The sequence below is a fragment of the Ovis aries genome, chromosome 1 (genome assembly GCF_016772045.2).
Source record: "Ovis aries strain OAR_USU_Benz2616 breed Rambouillet chromosome 1, ARS-UI_Ramb_v3.0, whole genome shotgun sequence".
In the NCBI taxonomy this organism is placed as follows: Eukaryota; Metazoa; Chordata; class Mammalia; order Artiodactyla; family Bovidae; genus Ovis; species Ovis aries.
This window is the reverse complement of record NC_056054.1, coordinates 786354-802461: the sequence shown is the minus strand read 5'-3', so window position 1 is coordinate 802461 and position 16108 is coordinate 786354. Positions and strand designations below refer to the sequence as shown.

At 67.8% G+C, this 16108-nt stretch overlaps 1 protein-coding gene across 3 annotated transcripts in view; it reads left to right on the top strand.

The window, feature by feature from the left end:
* The window catches only part of LOC101102952 (ciliary rootlet coiled-coil protein 2), a 51797-nt gene that overhangs the window by 9738 nt on the left and 25951 nt on the right, over window positions 1–16108 (top strand). For 2 of the 3 annotated variants that reach the window (XM_042239541.1, XM_042239538.1), the window contains exons 2-14: window positions 1548–1698; window positions 2511–2659; window positions 4896–5002; window positions 6271–6436; window positions 9973–10073; window positions 10510–10707; window positions 11120–11216; window positions 11525–11713; window positions 11961–12151; window positions 14058–14240; window positions 14654–14798; window positions 15208–15354; window positions 15573–15794. In XM_042239541.1, coding sequence (XP_042095475.1) covers window positions 1548–1698; window positions 2511–2659; window positions 4896–5002; window positions 6271–6436; window positions 9973–10073; window positions 10510–10707; window positions 11120–11216; window positions 11525–11713; window positions 11961–12151; window positions 14058–14240; window positions 14654–14798; window positions 15208–15354; window positions 15573–15794 — 2046 coding nt within the window. The remainder of the gene's footprint in view (window positions 1–1547; window positions 1699–2510; window positions 2660–4895; window positions 5003–6270; window positions 6437–9972; window positions 10074–10509; window positions 10708–11119; window positions 11217–11524; window positions 11714–11960; window positions 12152–14057; window positions 14241–14653; window positions 14799–15207; window positions 15355–15572; window positions 15795–16108) is intronic. The other variant, XM_042239544.1, reaches the window with a different exon arrangement.

The following is a 16108-nucleotide window of genomic DNA, read 5'->3' as shown; positions in this document are numbered from 1 at the left end:
GGCAGGATCTCTCAGGGGTCATGCTTGGATCCTGGAGTGACTCCTGGCCCCTCTGGAACTGACATGGAAGTGAAGGCTTTCTGTCCAGGCAGATTTGAGCAGAAGAGGCGCGGTTTGGGTCCCAGGCACGCGGATCAGGCTGAGCTTGTGCCTGGCGTGGCGGGAGGGCAGGGCTGAGCCCAGGTAGCCTTCCGTCCCCGCAGCCTGGCCCGAGATCAGAGCCAGGTGAGGGTCTCGGCCTCACGAGGGTCTTCAGGGAAGGCAGAGGGGGTGAGGACAGGCAGGTAGAGGCTGTGCAGCGGTCACGCACCACGCCCTGGACGAGGGGAGGGACCCTTGGGGGAGTCCCAGGTGAGGGTCTCCGTGCACCATAGGACAGGGTGCTAGGCCCTCGGGGGTGGTGAGGGGACCCTGGTCTGTGGCTCTAGAGCCCCCGGAGCAGACATCCACCGCCAGTTCCTCCCTCAGCCCGGACTCATGGCCTGAAGCTCTTGGCGAACGCCACATCCGGTGGGCAGCTGGGCACGTCCCGACCCCGGGCAATCCCTCTCGGTGCGCGCTCACATCCAGAGCGCTCACGCCCGTTCAGAATTGACTGCCTCGGCCCCTGCGTTCACACGTCCTCCCCGTAGTTCGGGCTGAGATCAGCCCCAGCGCAAAGGCCCTGCCCTGCCCTGGGCCCTGGAGAGCACCCAGGCCCCCCGGCGGGACACCTTCCTGCAGCCAGGAACCCACAGGGCCGAGGCCAAGTGCCAGCCGGAGCCTGGGAGCCCGGGACCAGCCCCCAGCGGACCCGGGTCTGCTACTGCTCCCAGGCCTGTTCGGAGTGGTTCCACCACCGCTCACCTGCTCTGGAGGGCCAGGCCAGGGGCCGTGCCCTCTGTGTGCTCACTGCCCTGCCTGTCCTGCCCCGCCCGTCCCTGGGCCCCGGTGGCCCCTCCCCGCACACAGGGCGGCCAGCCTCGTCCTCCAGGAAGCCATGTGGGTGCAACCTGGTCCTGCTACCAGTTGCCAGCCCCTCTGTCCACAGGGCTCTAAGCCCGCTGGGTGGGGTTCAGGGCCCTCCCTGCCAACCCCCACTGTGAAAACCAGGGGAACGCCTGCTCCAGGGGCGCCAAAGGCGGGGGCTCTGCCTCCCAGCGTCCCCGGAGAGACCCAGAGCCAGGTGGACAGGCTGCCAGACTAGGGGCTGGCCTGGCCACAGGCTGACCCTGCTGCTGCGCCTGCAGGGCTGCGGGAGCCCCCGGCCACCCCGGGCCCCGGGCCGGAGGAGCACGCACTCCTGCAGGTCAGGGCAGCCCCACAGAGGCGCTCAGAGCCTGGGCTAGGAGCTCCCTGACCCTTCTCCCTTCCTCACCTGAGCTCAGAGCAGCCCCGGGACGGTCAGGATGCCCACCCCCTTCACAGGTGGCCTCGGGGGACCTCGGCCTCGCCTGGTCCTCCCCAGGGTGGGGTGGTGCCCCCGCCCCGACTCCAGTGGACTCATGGGGGGTAGGCAGCGGTGCCGGGACCTGCCGGCCCCAGGGGTCTCTCGGCGCGTCTTTCAGAGGCTGGAGGACACCGTCCTGAGCCCCACGGCCAGCAGAGAAGACCGGGCACTAACCGTGCACGGGGGGCGCTGGCGGGCCTCCCCCACCCCCGTGCCTGCCCGCATCCGTGAGATCGTGGCTGACAGCCTGGCCGAGGGGCCTCCCCAAGGTGAGGGGCGCCCCAGGGGAGCGGCAGGGAGGGCGGTGGGAGTCCAGCCCCGGGGGGCCCTCCCTGCCCCGTGCCCTGGCCTGGCTGGCCCCTCCGGGCCCGTCTGCCCTGTGCTAGGGTGAGACCCACACCCTCCCACGGGGTCACCCACGGAGCTAGACGCTGGAGCTAGACGCTGGTCTGCGCGGCGTGCTCACCCCTGAGCCGCGGAGACCGGCCCCACCCAGCGTGCGTTTCTGTTCGTGCCTCTTGCGGCTGCCAGTCTCGTTTCTCACTGGATGAGTGAGAACCCTAAAGGCTGGTGCTCGGAAAGCGCAGGTGCAGGGCGGCAGCCCGCCGGACTCCGGGCCCGCCCACCGGCCCCACTGCCGGCCTCTAGCTGTCGGCCACCAGCCTGGCCCCAGGCCGTGCTCCTGACCCCTCGTACGTGGGCCCCAGAGACCCCTTTCGGTAGTGAGGGCCTCTCCAGCCTCCGAGAGGAGCCGGGGGCCTCGCTGGGTGTGTTAAGGAATGAGAGAGTCCCTGCGTGCTTAGGGCAGCACTTCCTATTCAGGAGGGGACGGGACCCTGCGGCCCTGAGTCAGCGGTTCTCAAGCCCGGCGGGGGTAGGGGTGCCCAGTGTCCAGGCCGCCCCCACAGGCCCTCTGCTGTGCTGGTTTGGGCTGCACTGGGGAGAGACATGAGTGGGCACGTGCCCACCCAGAGGAGAGGAGGCGCCGCTCCCCCGCACTGGGGGCCCCTGGGCCGGGTGGACAGGCTGCTGGACTGGGGGCTGGCCTGGCCACAGGCTGACCCTGCTGCTGCGCCTGCAGGGCTGCGGGAGCCCCCGGCCGCCCCAGGCCCCGGGCCGGAGGAGCACGCACTCCTGCAGGATGAGCTGTCCCGGCTGGAGGACCTGCTGGCCCAGGCGGGCGCCGAGCGGGATGAGCTGGCTGGCAGGTACCACGCAGTCAGCGAGCGGGTGAGTGCTCAGGGTGCCTGGCAGCCCGCCCTGGGGTGAGCCACAGGCCCTCCAGCAGGGGGACAACAGTGGCCGGCCACGGCCGAACCCTGCGCCGCAGAGAGAGAAACTGAGGCTGGGGAGGGCAGGTGAGGCAGGATAGTGCCTAGGGATCCTGAGCTGACTTAGGCAATGACTTGTGCCCGCCTGCCCAGAGCCCTGGGGGACGGCCAGGACAGTCCCAACCCGTGGGGCCAGCGCCCTGCCCAGCATGAGCGTGTGGACATACCTGCCAAGGGGAGGCGAGCAGGCCAGAAGGAGCTGACTGCACCCCAGCCTCGCCCCTAACAACCGAGGCAGACAGACAGGCCCTGGACACACCCTCAGTGCCCCCGGCGGCAACAGGGCCTGCCAGGGTGACCGGCTGCAGTAACAGGCCATTGGGCCCCAACCTGTGCGGCCGGGATGGTCTCCCGGTGTGCGGGTGGGGAAACTGAGGCAGAGTGGTGATGGAGGTCACCGGGCAGGGCCTCTGTCTCATGTCCACCGCCCCAAGTTGTGGCCTCAGAGCAGGACGGGGCAGGGTGCCCGGCCCACAGCGGGGGCGCTCACAGCCCGTGTCTGCATGGGCCCCTGCTGTATGCGGCGGGACGGATGACCCCAGATGAAGAAATAGGCTCACTGCCGGTCCCAGCCGAGCAGGGTTGTGCTGCAGGCTGAGAGATGACCCGGTCCGGCCCTTTCTCTGGTGTAACCAGTGACCGGGGCTGAAAGCCTGATGGCCCCAGCCGGCCACGCCTCCTCGAGGGTCCTGAGGGCTTCCTGGGGCCGGCGGTGTGCCCAGCCCCATGAAGGGGCCCCCCCGGACCCCCGTCCTCACCCCCAGCCCCACGAAGGGGCCCCCGGACCCCTGTCCTCACCCCCAGCCCCATGAAGGGGCCCCCTGGACCCCCGTCCTCACTCCCAGCCCCATGAAGGGGCCCCCTGGACCCCCGTCCTCACCCCCAGCCCCACGAAGGGGCCCCCGACCCCTGTCCTCACCCACAGCCCCATGAAGGGACTCCCGGACCCCTATCCTCACCCCCAGCTCCACGAAGGGTCCCCCACCCCTGTCCTCACCCCCAGCCCCATGAAGGGGCCCCCTGTACTCACCCCCACCCCACAAGAGGCCCCCCACCCCCGTCCTCACCCCACCCTCCCAGGGAGCTCCTCGGGCAGGACCAGTGGGGCGGGAGCACTGGGTGAGCTCGCCGCCCGCCCCCTCCCCGGCCCGCGTGGAGCTGGGGGTGGGGGCGTCTTCCTAGCACAGGGTGGGGAGATGTTGGGAACAAGAGGCCAGTGGGAATAGAAGCCGCAGAAGCCCTGCAGCCAGATTAGGCAACCGCGTGAGTCAGTGAGATCCCAGCTCCAGGCCGCCCCCGGCACCCCTCGAGCGGACCACGGAGGAGCCTGGTCTCCGAGTGCCCTGAGGAGACGGGCGGGCGGCTGGGGGTGGGCGTGACTGCTTCCTGGGCTTCTGCCTCTTTCCTCCTCGGATCCCTCAGCCCTTCCGCGGGCCTCAGGGGAGCCCCACCCTCCCCGCCTCCTGGGCCCTAGGCCCCGCCGCACGTGGGTCCTCGGTTCTCCTGGTCTTCCTGTCTCAGCCCCTGCCAGCCGGCGCCCTGGGCCTGCTGCAGCCCCTCCTCGGACCCCCAGAATGTTCTCTGGGTGCGGATCTGGGTGACGCCCCCGGCCCCCAGCAGCCCCTTTCCCTCAGAGCGAAGTTCCCATCAGCTCAGCCCTGCAGACTCGCAGGTGGTCTGGGCCAGTTCCTGGGGCTCCCCTGCCGCCAGACCCACCTGGGGGCTGCAGGCTCACCTACTGTGGGGTGGCCTCGCCGCCCCCCCCCCCCCCCCCCCCGCTGGATGAGGGGCCGGTGGCGGACAGAGGGTCAAGCACAGGCAGAAGGGGCGGGGTGGGGCCCTGTGTGGCTCACTGCCGCGTGGGGGACCGCAGACCAGCTCCACCTCCCCTTGCCTGGCCTGATGCGGGGCCTCCTCAGCCGGCCGCGGCACGAGGCGCAGGGCTGCTGTGGGCCGGCCACCAGCCTTACCCCTCTGACCACACCCCGCTCGACCGCACCCCTGACCCCAGCCTGACCCCCGCCCAGCTGGAGACCCCCAGAGCCCTCCCACCGTCCTGGGGAGGGCGCTGTGCCCAAGCCACCCAGCCCGCAGGGCTTGGAAGCAGCCGGCCAGGTGGGTCAATGTCCTCTCAGCTGCAGGCCCGGCTGGAGACCACCACGGCCCAGCTGCGGAGGTCGGAGCTGGAGCGCAGCATGGACCTGGAGGAGGCCCTGGGCCGTCTGGAGGCGGCCGAGCAGAGGTGAGGCCGGGCCGGTGCGGCCAGCAGGGCTGCAGGGAGCCCGCCGGCAGGGCAGGTGCTCCGGGCTGTTGGCGACTCCTCCAGAGAGACTCCGAGTCAGAGCCAGGGGGTGCGGGGCAGGGCGGGCGGGGGCCGCACCCCTGGGCCTCAGTGTGCTCCCGGGTGAGCCACCCTCAGCCCCCCACACCAGCTGGGGCAAGGGTTCTGGCCCATGCTATGGGCAGGTCACTGGAGCTGCCCTGGACCTTGGTTGGCCTGGCCAGTCCTGGGGTGTCTCTCGCTTCCCCCCAATCCCACTCTTCTTCCCGCTCCAGCCCTGACCCCCAGGCCCCTTTGGCTTCAAGCCGCTCTTGGTCATGACCAGGCTCATTTGCTCACTGTGGGTAATTGTATGTCACCCCCGGCCCTCCAGAGGGAGCCCCAAGCCCCAGGACATGCCCCCGGACGGAAGAGCATCTCGCCAGGGTCCCTGCCGAGGGGAGCAGGCAAGGCGGGGCCCCCAAGGCGGCTCCGTCGCTGGGCCCAGGAAGGTTAAACCATCTGCGGATGTGCTTCCCAGATTTGGTTCCTCCTCAGGGACACTGACAAAGGATCAGTGCTTAGAAGCATCTTGAAAACCAGTTTTGGAGAAGCGGGGGGTAGGGGCAGGGGCTTCAGAAAATAAACCTCCAGGAGGCTGACACCCCCAGAGTGGAGAAGAACAGAGGAATCCCCGTGGGCTTGCAGCCAGCCTGGCCAGGAAGTGCAGGCTCTGCAGGGTTCAGGGTCCCCGACTGCAGCCACACACAGGCCTGCCTTGCGGGGAGAGAGGCCCACAGTCACGGAGGGGCTGCCCTCTCCCCGGGGCACACCTGACCCCTCTCCCCCAGCCCACCCCGCGACAGGGACACGCCTCCCTCCCAGCCCCAGTTCCCTCAGCTGGGGCTCCCAAGCCCTGGCCCTCTTGCTGGTCTGGGGGTTCACCTCCACACCCTGGCGTGAACGGCCAGCCGTAGTCGTGAGGGCAGAGCCAGGGAGCTCGGGGAGGGAGGAGGGGGCAGCAGATATGTTGGGGGCAGGGCAGGGTGCTGGAGGGGGACCCAAGGCAGGCCTCTGTTTTCTGTCCACGAGGGACCACTGCAGGTGGTCAGCGCCGCTTAGGAGTGGTGGGGCCGCACAATCGAGCTGGGGTCCTCTCAGCCCGGGAGGTCTGGGGCCTGGGGGTCTGAGCACATCTGTAAGGGAGGCCACCCGCCTACAGTCATGCTGCCGCATCCCGGCCCATCCAGGAGCACCGGCCTCTCCCAGGTGAACGCCCTCCTGCGGGAACAGCTGGAGCAGATGAGGAAGGCCCATGACAGGCTGGCCGAGGAGCTGGCCAGGACGACGGGCAGTGTGCCCCGTCTGCGGGCCGAGCTGGAGCTGCGGGAGGCACAGCGCTGGACCCGCAGAGAGGTGCTCCCCGGCTCCCGCCCACGGGCAGGGCAATGCCCGGCTCGGTGCCCGCGGCTGGCATGGGGGTGGACGGCGAGGACCGGGAGGGAGTGAGCCGGTGGCAGTCCCCTGCCACACCACGACCCCACTCAGCCTGGCCACAACCGCCTGGCGTGGGGTGGGCAGCAAGGACCGGGAGGGGGTGAGCTGGCAGCAGCCCCCCGCCACACCACACCCCCACTCAGCCTGGCAACACCCATCTGCGGAATGGGGGACACCAGGTGGGAAGCCCCCCGCTTTGAGAGAAGGAGCCCAGGGCCGGACTGGGAAGTCGGGTGAGGGCTGAGCCCTGTCCCCGCCAGAGGGAGGAGTCTCCACAGGCCGGACTCCGGGGCCAGCAGGGTCCCTGAGGCCTCTTACGAAACCCTCAGCCCTGGGTGGGGTCAGGGCACAGGGCTGCGGCCTCAGCCTCGCTGCAGTGGCGGTACCGTGTGGACCATGCGGGCTGGTCACCAGCTCAGGACATGCAGCGTGGAGTAGGGCAGGACTTGAGATGATCAGCCGCGCCTGTGCCTGGCCGCACCTTCCCTGATCTGCCCTGGATGCCCCCCAGCACCTGCCAGCGGCCTCCAGGGCAGGATTTCTCCCTGGCCGTGGGGCAGAGGCCGAGGCGGTCCCCAGGTCCAGGCCGACCCTACACAGGGGTCCCTCGGACAAGCCCACTGCAGAGGGGCCGTCCCGGCTCTACCCACACGGACCTGGGGGAGCAGGGGCTGCCCCAGCTCTGTGGGCACTGCCCTTCCTGCAAGACAGCTGTCCTGGGACAGGAGGGTGTCATACGGGTGTGGGGAGAAGGCATGGCCTTTCCGATCAGATCAGTCTTCACAGGGTGCTGGGCTGCCGCAGAGCCGGTGAGACGGGGCAGACACCTCACCCCCGGCCTCAGCTGGATGGCAGAACAGGCGCCTCGGAGGCGGACCTTGGGTCCAGTCTGGCGCCAACGATAAGGCTCTTTACTCCCCCTTGGCCCTGAACGCCTCTCCCACTTGCTGGCAGCGGCTTTTCTCGCACCTTAGCGAGGCCCTGGCTCCAGTCTCCTGGCTTCCAGCCTGCCAACAGCCGCCGACCCCTGCCTCCTCTGGCGGGCATCGCGCTCTGGCCGCTGGGGGCTCTCTGCTGTGACTTCCTGTGACCTCAGACAGCAGATTTCTGTTTATTCTGCTTCCGCTCATCAGGGCTCCTTCTCTTCTTGTCTGGGAAAGCAGCTGTTCTGTCTTCCATAGTCCCTCCGCCCCACCCCGCCCCACCCCTCTGCCCCGCCCCACCCCTCTGCCCCATGCACCTCGCTCTTCCCGGGCTCCCTCCTACTCTCAGCCTCCCCTACTTATTGCCCTGGTCTATGTCGTAGGTAATTTTTTCAAGCCCACCCTGCTGCTCATCAGTCTTCTCTCCTGGTATCCAATCTCTGTTAAACCTGCCTATTTGGCTTAACTTTGAATACTGTATTTTTCCTCTTTAAGACTCCTGCTTTTATTCCATTTTCTGCATATCTTAGTCTCACGTTTTCAAGCCTCTGCTCTGTCTGTTGGCGCACTCTAGAAAGCAGTTATCTTGCAGTCTGTTTCTGATGTTCCGATAGCTGACCTCCTTCAAGGTCTGAGCTCATTGTCTCTCTGGTTCTTGATCATGGTGCTGGGTTCTTTGTGTCTTTGGTGGTTTTCTGATTTCTTCAGTTAAGAGCTGTGTAGTATCCCTGGAACTCTGAAAAGTCTTTGAAACCTGGAATGAACATGGTATGTTCCAAAAAAGATTTTCATTTGTTTCAGGCAGATTCTAGGGACTCTGGTCATCTTTGGGGCCACATGGAAGTAAATTTCCAGCTTTAATTTACTGTTTTTAAAACCACCCAGGTTTTGTGAATCTAGGCTCAAAACTGCACCAAGGCTAACTCATGGTTCCAAATCCAAATCGCCAAGGTTTTTCCTTCCTGTCTTGGTCCCTCCAGGCTGCTGGAGCAGAAATACCCCAGCCCCGGGCTTATAAACAAACATTTCCCACAGCTCTAGAGGCTGGAAGCCCAAGATCAAGGTGCCAGCCCTTTCAGTGGCTGGTGAGGATGAGCACCGCTGTCTGAATCATGGATGACACCTGGCTGTCCGCTCAAACGGCAGAAGGGAGGGAGAGCTCATAGAGCCCCTTTCCTTAAGGCACAAACACCCTTCGTAGAGGTGGAGCTGAAAAGCCCCACCTCCAGATACCATCACGTGGGGGATTAGGTTTCAACATGTGAATTGAGGGGGACATTGCCCCTTCTACAGGGTGTGTGCGTATGTGTGTGCGTGCCTGTGTGGTGCTGGTTCACCATCCACTGCACCTCCTTACAGCGCCTGCAGGCAGGGGTGTGTGTGTGTGTGTGCGTGTCTGTGTGTGCTGGTTCACCATCCACTGCACCTCCTTACAGCGCCTGCAGGCAGGGGTGTGTGTGTGTGCGCGTGTGTGTGTGTGTGCGCACACTGGTTCCCTGTCCACTGTACCTGCTTACAGCCCCTGCAGGCGGGTGTGTGTGTGTGTGCGCGTGTGCAGGTCTGCCTGTCTCTAGCACACTTTGCTTGGGGTGCAACTTGGGGGGTCATTCCTATAGGTGAGTGGACTCCCCCTTGAGTGGACTCAGGCTTTCCCCTCTGTCCTCAGAGCCCCTGTCGTCAAACAAGTTCAAGTTGCTATTTGGCAAGTCACTCTCGAGTCAGGAACTTTACCCGTCCCTGGCCTGCGTGTCCCTTACCACACGGCCACCCAGCCTTGCTTCCAGAAGCTGTGGAGTCTGGCGTGTCCTGTATTTCAGTCCGCGTCGGGCAGGCGGGGCTGGGTGTCCACCTCTGTGTCACCAGGGCGCTCGATGACCACAGTGGGTGGGGGGCACTCCAGGAGACGGTGCACCGTAGGGGGCATCTGGGCTCGTGGGGGGACCTCAGTGGGGGTCGGGGAGGGGGCTCAGCAAAGGCCTCATGAAGGGGCGGGTGGGGGTGCGGGTCTGGAGCCAGAAGCAATGCTGAAAAGCACTGGGGCTCCACCAGGTGGAGGGGCTGTGGGAGCCCGCAGAGCCCGGCCTCTGAGCTCAGCGTTAGGGACCCGGCCCAGCGCGGGGCTGGGGAGGCGGCACGGAGCCCAGGACTCTGAGTCTGGGCTTCGGTGCAGTTCCCTGCAAGGCTGGCCTCACTGACCACACGGGGCTACATCAGCTCTCGCCCACACCTGACCCCCTACCCCCACACCCAGCCCCACTGCCCACACGCCAGCTGAGTGCTGCCCTTGCCCCCAGGGGGACCAGGCAGAGGAGTCCTGGTTCCGGAGCTGGGGGTGCTCATCCCTACAGCCTCTGGGAGGGGAGCCAAGCACTGTCCCAGGTAGGGGGCAGTCTGATTGTTGGGGAGGAGAAGGGGCCACAGAGGCTGCTGACGAGGTCTGCTCCCCACCCCCGGTGCCGAAGGAGCAGTGTGGGTGTGAATGGGGTCGCGGGCCCCCCACCCCTCAGCCTGTCCTCCGTCTCTTGCCTGCAGGCCGGGCGCGCCCGCTCGGGGCAGCCCCAGGACGCCCTCCTGCAGAGGCAGGTCATCGCGCTCCGGGGACACCTGGCTGAGCTGCGTGCAGCCACTGAGAAGTGCGTGCCCACCCACTGGCCAAAGGGGGACAGAGGGCACCCTGGGGGAAGTGGCTGAGTGCACAGGGCGGGTCAGGTGGGGGGCCTGGCAGCATGAGCGGGCAGGCCGGTTAGGGAGCCGCTGTCAGCAGCAGCGGGCGGACTTGCATGGAGCTTGGTCCTGGCCAGGCACCTCACCCCATCTGTCCTGGGCCCTTGAGGCTCAGAAGGTCCAAGTCCCGCTCCAGGCAGACAGCTCGTCCTGTGCGTCTTGGCCCAGCCCTGGCCCAGCCCTGGCCCAGCCCTGCCCGGCTGTGATGCCACCTGTGGGTCCTCCACTGAGGTGGGCAGACCGCTGTCCTGAGACCAGACCCCGCCTGTCCCAGCCGGCGTGGAGCCCGCAGGCTGAGCCCACAGACACTCCTGCGGCTCAGCCGGGTGTGCCCTGGTCTCGCAGGGGCCTCGCTGACCTGCGGGCGGATGTGGCTAGGATGGCCCGGCGCCTGCACACGGCCTGCCTGAACCTCGGCTCCAACCTGCGGCTGACGGCCGGCAGCGCGGCAGCTGCCCTGGAGCAGCAGCTGCGGGACAAGGTGCGGGAGATGCTGCAGCTGCAGGGCCGCTGGGCTGCGGAGAAGGTGGCGCTCCAGGCCAGGTGTGTGGGCGCCCAGGGCTCTGGGTCTAGGGAGGCCCAAGCGTGGCCCGGGGTCAGAGAAGAAGCTGGCTCCTGGGAAGGAAAGACAATAAACCGTCAGAGGCACTCCAGTCACAGGGAGGGGCAGGGCACGACCACGGCAGGTGGGGCCGAGGAAGCCTCGCCACAGGGATGGCAAGCTAGGTCCGGGTCACGGTGGGAGCTCGATGCTGAACTCAGGGTCTACACTGATCCCCGAGACCATGGGAGCCGCTGAAGTTTCTAGAGCAGGAGAGGGGCGTCTGACCGCAGTGGGGATCAGAGGTAGCCGACAGCACCACGGAGGAGGCAGACAGAGCCGGACTCCCAGGCGCCCAGTGCCCTGGGCTCTGATCTCCGCTCGGACGGCCCTGCCCCACCCCGCTGTCCCCAGACTCGCAGAGCAGACACTGCTGGTGGAGAAGCTCACCGAGCAAAACGCGAGCAAGGAGAGAGCCATCTCTTCCCTGAGAATGGACATGCAGAGACTGGTGCGCGGCTGGGAGAGGGCGGCTGGTGGGGGGACCTGGGCCTCGCTGAGCAGCCTCTCCCACCCCCCATCGCCCCAGGAGTCCCAGCACGGCAGCAGAGGCCCGACCGCCCCGGGAGACTCGGGGGCGGAGGTGGAGACCCCGCGGCTCCTCTTGGACAGCATCACATAGGTGCAGGCCCAGCTGGGTCCTTCCCACACGGCAGCCGACCAGCCGCAGGGCCTCCGCAGTTCAGGCTGGCCTTGGAGATGGTCTGGCAGGACCCGTGTGACCTCAGCCCTTAGCTCCATCCTCTCTGCTCCCTGAAGGCGGCCCAGGCAGACGCAGGGAGTGAGGAGCTGGCAAGGAGCAGTGGTGCTGAAGGCGAGGAGGTGCAAGGCCAACGGAGGAGCCCCCTGCACACTGGGTCCCTCCTGAGGGCTGAGTCCCCGGCCACCCTGGACTCAGCACTGTGGGCTCTGCGGGCGGCCATTCAGAAGTGGCGGCAGCGGGAGCAGGTAGGCACAAAGCCTGCTAGACTGAGAAGGGCCACTGCGGGCCTGCCCGTGGCCCCCAGGAGGCTGACCCCAGGAGGCTGAGCCCCAGGAGGCTGACCCCAGGAGGCTGACCCCCAGGCGTCTCGTCCTGCAGTTGGGCTCTGGTGGGAACTACGTCCTTTCTCTGGGAGTAGGGGCCCCGGCTGGCTTCTGTGTTCAGAGGCCTGGCCAGGACGCAGGGGTTCACCGCACCCCCACTCCCGGGCAGGAGCTGCGCCAGCAGCTGGAGTCATCCGAGGCGAGGGCCACAGGGCTCCAGAAGCAGCTGTCTGAGAGCCAGCGGGAGCTGCAGGCTTCGAGAAGCCTCCTGCAGGAGGAGCGCCAGGATCTCCTGGGCAAGCTGGAGGCACAGAGCCGGGAGGCGCAGTGGAGCCGCGTGACCAGCGAGCTCCTGGGGAGGTGAGGCTGGTGGGCAGGGCCACCTCCTCCACGAGGCCCTCCAGGAGAAGCTCCTAGGGAGGTGAGGCAGGTGGGCAGGGCTACCTCCTCCACGAGGCCCTCCGGGAGAAGCTCCTGGGGAGGTGAGGCAGGTGGGCAAAGCCACCTCCTCCACGAGGCCCTCCAGGAGAAGCTCCTGGGGAGGTGAGGCAGGTGGGCAGGGCCACCTCCTCCACGAGGCCCTCCGGGAGAAGCTCCTGGGGAGGTGAGGCTGGTGGGCAGGGCCACCTCCTCCACGAGGCCCTCTGGGAGAAGCTTCTGGGGAGGGGAGGGGAGGCGAGCGGGCAGGGCGCAAGCCCCTGGGGAGGTGAGGCTGACGGGCAGGGCCACCACCTCCATGAGGCCCTCTAGGAGAAGTTCCTGGGGAGGTGAGGCTGGCGGGGGGCAGGGCCACCTCCTCCACGAGGCCCTCCAGGAGCAAAAGTGAAAATGTCCAGTTGGAGGCTGCCTCCCTCCCCTCTCCACCCCAAAGCCCTGCCTGAACTGAGCACCCCTCTTCCTGCCCTGGGCCCATCTTGGCTGTGCCCAGGACTCACCTTCCCAAAGCCCAGGCTGAGCACGAGCCCTGCCGCTCGGCCCGCCTCCCAGATGCCCTTCCTGGGACCAGGCTGTGTTCTGCCCTGCTGTCCCATTTCCATTGCCGAGAGTCCTCCAGGGGTCTGAGCCATCCGTCACAGGTGGCCCACGGACTCCCAGTTCCCTGCCAGCCCTCCTGGCCCGTCCCATGGGTCTGGCGTCTCCTGGTGCACTTGGCCAAGAGGCTGTCTAGATGCTGCTGTGCATGTCTGACTGCCCCAGGGCAGGTGGTGGTGAGGGGCGAGAAGAGAACCCCTGGCATCTGTAGCCCTGGGCTTCCCAGACCCACATGTTGCCTGAGCCGGAGTGTGGGGTGGGAGCATGCTGGCAGCCCAGGAAGGCTTCCTGCAGGAGGCAGCCATGAGGGGCGGACCAACAGCCTCCCGTGCTTCCCCTCACTCACCCGGGGGTCAGGCCCGCAGGTCCCTCGGGGCTACCCTTTCTCTGGAGGGCCCCACAGTGCACTCAGTGCTGGGGCAGGGGGTCCAAGGGAAGATTAGACCCAGTCCTGCTCATGCACAGGCCGTGAGCAGAGACGGGAGCGCGCAGGTTCGGCCTGGCAGGAATGGGGGAGCCCGCGAGGTCTCGGGAGGTCCTTCCAGTAGGGGTGATAGGGTGTGGGGTAGGCAGGCAGGCAGGGCCACCTCAGCCTGCTGAGGAGCAGCAGTCGCTGGGGCAGGGGCCACGGGGGGCTGTTCGCCGGGACACCGCCTTCCCACAAGTGGCTAGACCGCAGCGTCCTGGGGTGTGGGGGGCACAGGCCCAGTGGCCCCTCAACACGGGGATGAGAGGCTGAGTCAGGAGGCATTTGGTAAGTGGGGCCTCAGGACTTGGTGCTTCGGGGCCTGGCCGGGTGGGGAACAGCTGAGATCCAGTCCTGGCTGGCGGGTGACCTGCAGAGGGGACCGTGGGGTCGGGTGGGGGTCAGCGGTGAGCTCAGCTCTGACGAGGGTGTGGGTCTCCAGGGTAGGCTGTCAGGGTGGGTGAGCAGCACCTGGAGATGTGGGGGGCCCCTGGCAGGCCGGGGTTCCCTCCTTCCCACGGGGTCTCACCAGACTGGCTGGGCTTAGCACACGGGGGCAGAGGCCTGAGCTTAGGGACGCCCCGGGGTCAGGCCATCTGGGGTTTACAGGCTCCTGCAAGGCCCACACCCAGGAGCCTGGACAGACCAGCTGGGGGTGGTCTGCACGTGTCCCTGAGTCTGGCCCCAAGCGGCCTCTGCGGCCCCCTTTCCCTGATCACCCCCACGAATGTGCCCAGGACCCCCAGCCTCGGCCTCACCTCCTTCCAGAGAGAAGGCGGCTCTCGAGGAGGTGGTTGAGGAGCTAAGGGGGGAGGCAACCATGTCCCACGCCGAGAAGCAGAGCGTGGAGGCCAGGAACGCAGAGCTGCAGAGGAGCCTCCAGCAGTGCGCGGGGCAGAAGGAGGCCCTGGAGCGGCAGGGCGAGCGCGGCCGGAGGGCGCTGGAGAGCAGGTGGGCCTCCCGTGGGCGCCACGGCCCCCGGGCCCCGCATTCCCCCACCCCTGGGACCAGCCTCATCAGGGGGCGCTAGTGAGACCGCAGGCCCCTCTCACACTGACCACCTCCCACCGCCACTCACAAACCCACCCCAAGTCCAGCCAGTGCCAGACCTCCCACCCCGGGCAAACCCACCCCAATCCCTGGGCCCCGCCGGGGTGGGCCCCAGCGTGGCTGCCCTCTCCTGGCCCAGGCTGTCACCCAGGCCCAGGCAGCGACCCCGGGCCTGCAGGGGACCCGTGCTCCTCCAGGGCCCCAGGCCTTGGGGGCAGCTGCAGACGGTCACCCTGACTGCGGGCCCCATGAGGTGGCCCGGCTCTCGTCCTGAGGTGGCCTCATGCCCTCTGCCCTCTGTTTCCCGGTCTCAGTCAAGGGCGCCTGGAGCAGCTGGAGGGCACGGTCTCGGGGCTCAAGACAGAGCTGGTGTCAGCCCAGGAGGCGCTGGACTCAGCGCGGCTGCAGAGGGACATCCTGGAGAGCGAGAGGGAGGGTCTGCACGGTGCCCTGGCCCGGGTGCGCCCCCGGCCGCCTTGCCCCGCCCCTCTCCTCGCCGGCCTGGGCTCACAGGCCATCCCCTGGCCCCAGCCTCAGTGGTGTCCCCCTGCCGCCCCGCCTCCCCCCGTCCTCCCCGGCCCCAGCCTCAGGGTGGCCTCCTTGGTCCCCAACCAGTGTGCCTCAGCCTGTCCCCGAGTGCTGGCCATAGCTGCTCTTGGGGGCCCCTCCCTCGGCTGCAGCCTTGGATCCAGGGGCCACCATCTACCCCCGAGGCCTCGCCGCTGCAGGACCACTTCCAGGCCCCCCCTGAGCTCCAGCTTGCACGCCTCCGTGATGCGCAGCTCACTTCCCACCCCGCCGCGGCTCCCCTAGATCTAGAAGCCATCCCAGCTTCCCTGCTGGGTGACCTCTGCCCTCCCCGCCCTAGGCTGAGTCCAGCAAAGCTGACCTGGAACTGCTCGTGAGCCGGCTCAAGGCAGAGGGGGTGGAGCAGAGGGACTCCCTGGCCAAGATGGCTGCTGTGACGGAGGCACTGGCTCAGGACAAATGCTCCCTGAACCACCTGGTCCTGCAGGTGAGACCAGGGCCCAGGGGGATGGACCTCCCCCGGGTCCCGCTTCCCCAGAGCAGCCGTAAGCCCTGGCCCAACCCCGGCCCCCCGGGCTCAGGGCTCCCCTTTCGCCCATCCTCCTCCCCACCGTCTCCACTCCTGGACTTGGGGGCGAGGGTGCGTGGGGCTTGGGTCTGCACACGGACCACCCCCATCCCTCCCCGCACCCCCCCCCACGGCAGCTGGAGCAGGAGAGGGACGAGCTGCGGGCGCAGCAGCAGACGCTGGTGCAGGGGCAGGCGGGCACCCGGGAGCAGCTGGCGCAGGCCGAGCGGCAGGTGGAGCTCCTGCGGGCCGAGAGGAGGGGCCTGCAGCGGGCCTGCGGGCGGCTGGAGGAGCGGCTGGAGCGGCTGGAGGGTCAGGCAGCCCGACTCCGGCGAGAACGGGCCCAGCTGCAGGAGCAGGTGGGCCATGTGAGGGGGTCATGGGGCTCCCAGTCCCCAGCCCCATCCAGCAGGGTCGCCCCTGCCTCTGGGGTGGACGGGCACACACGGATTTAGAAGCCGCACTGGCCCTCGGACGTCAGCGCCGGTGCTTTCTAACCTCAGGCCGCCCGACTTGGCTGATTCGAAGCCGGCTTCCCGGTGTGGGAGGTAGGGGATGGGGCAGCAGCACCCAAAAAGACGTCAATGTCGGGCCTGTCCCCAGCACCCAGGGGCCAGGTCCCCCCTGGTCAGAGGGTCAAAGGCCTCGGGCCCAGCGACACTCACACGCTCGA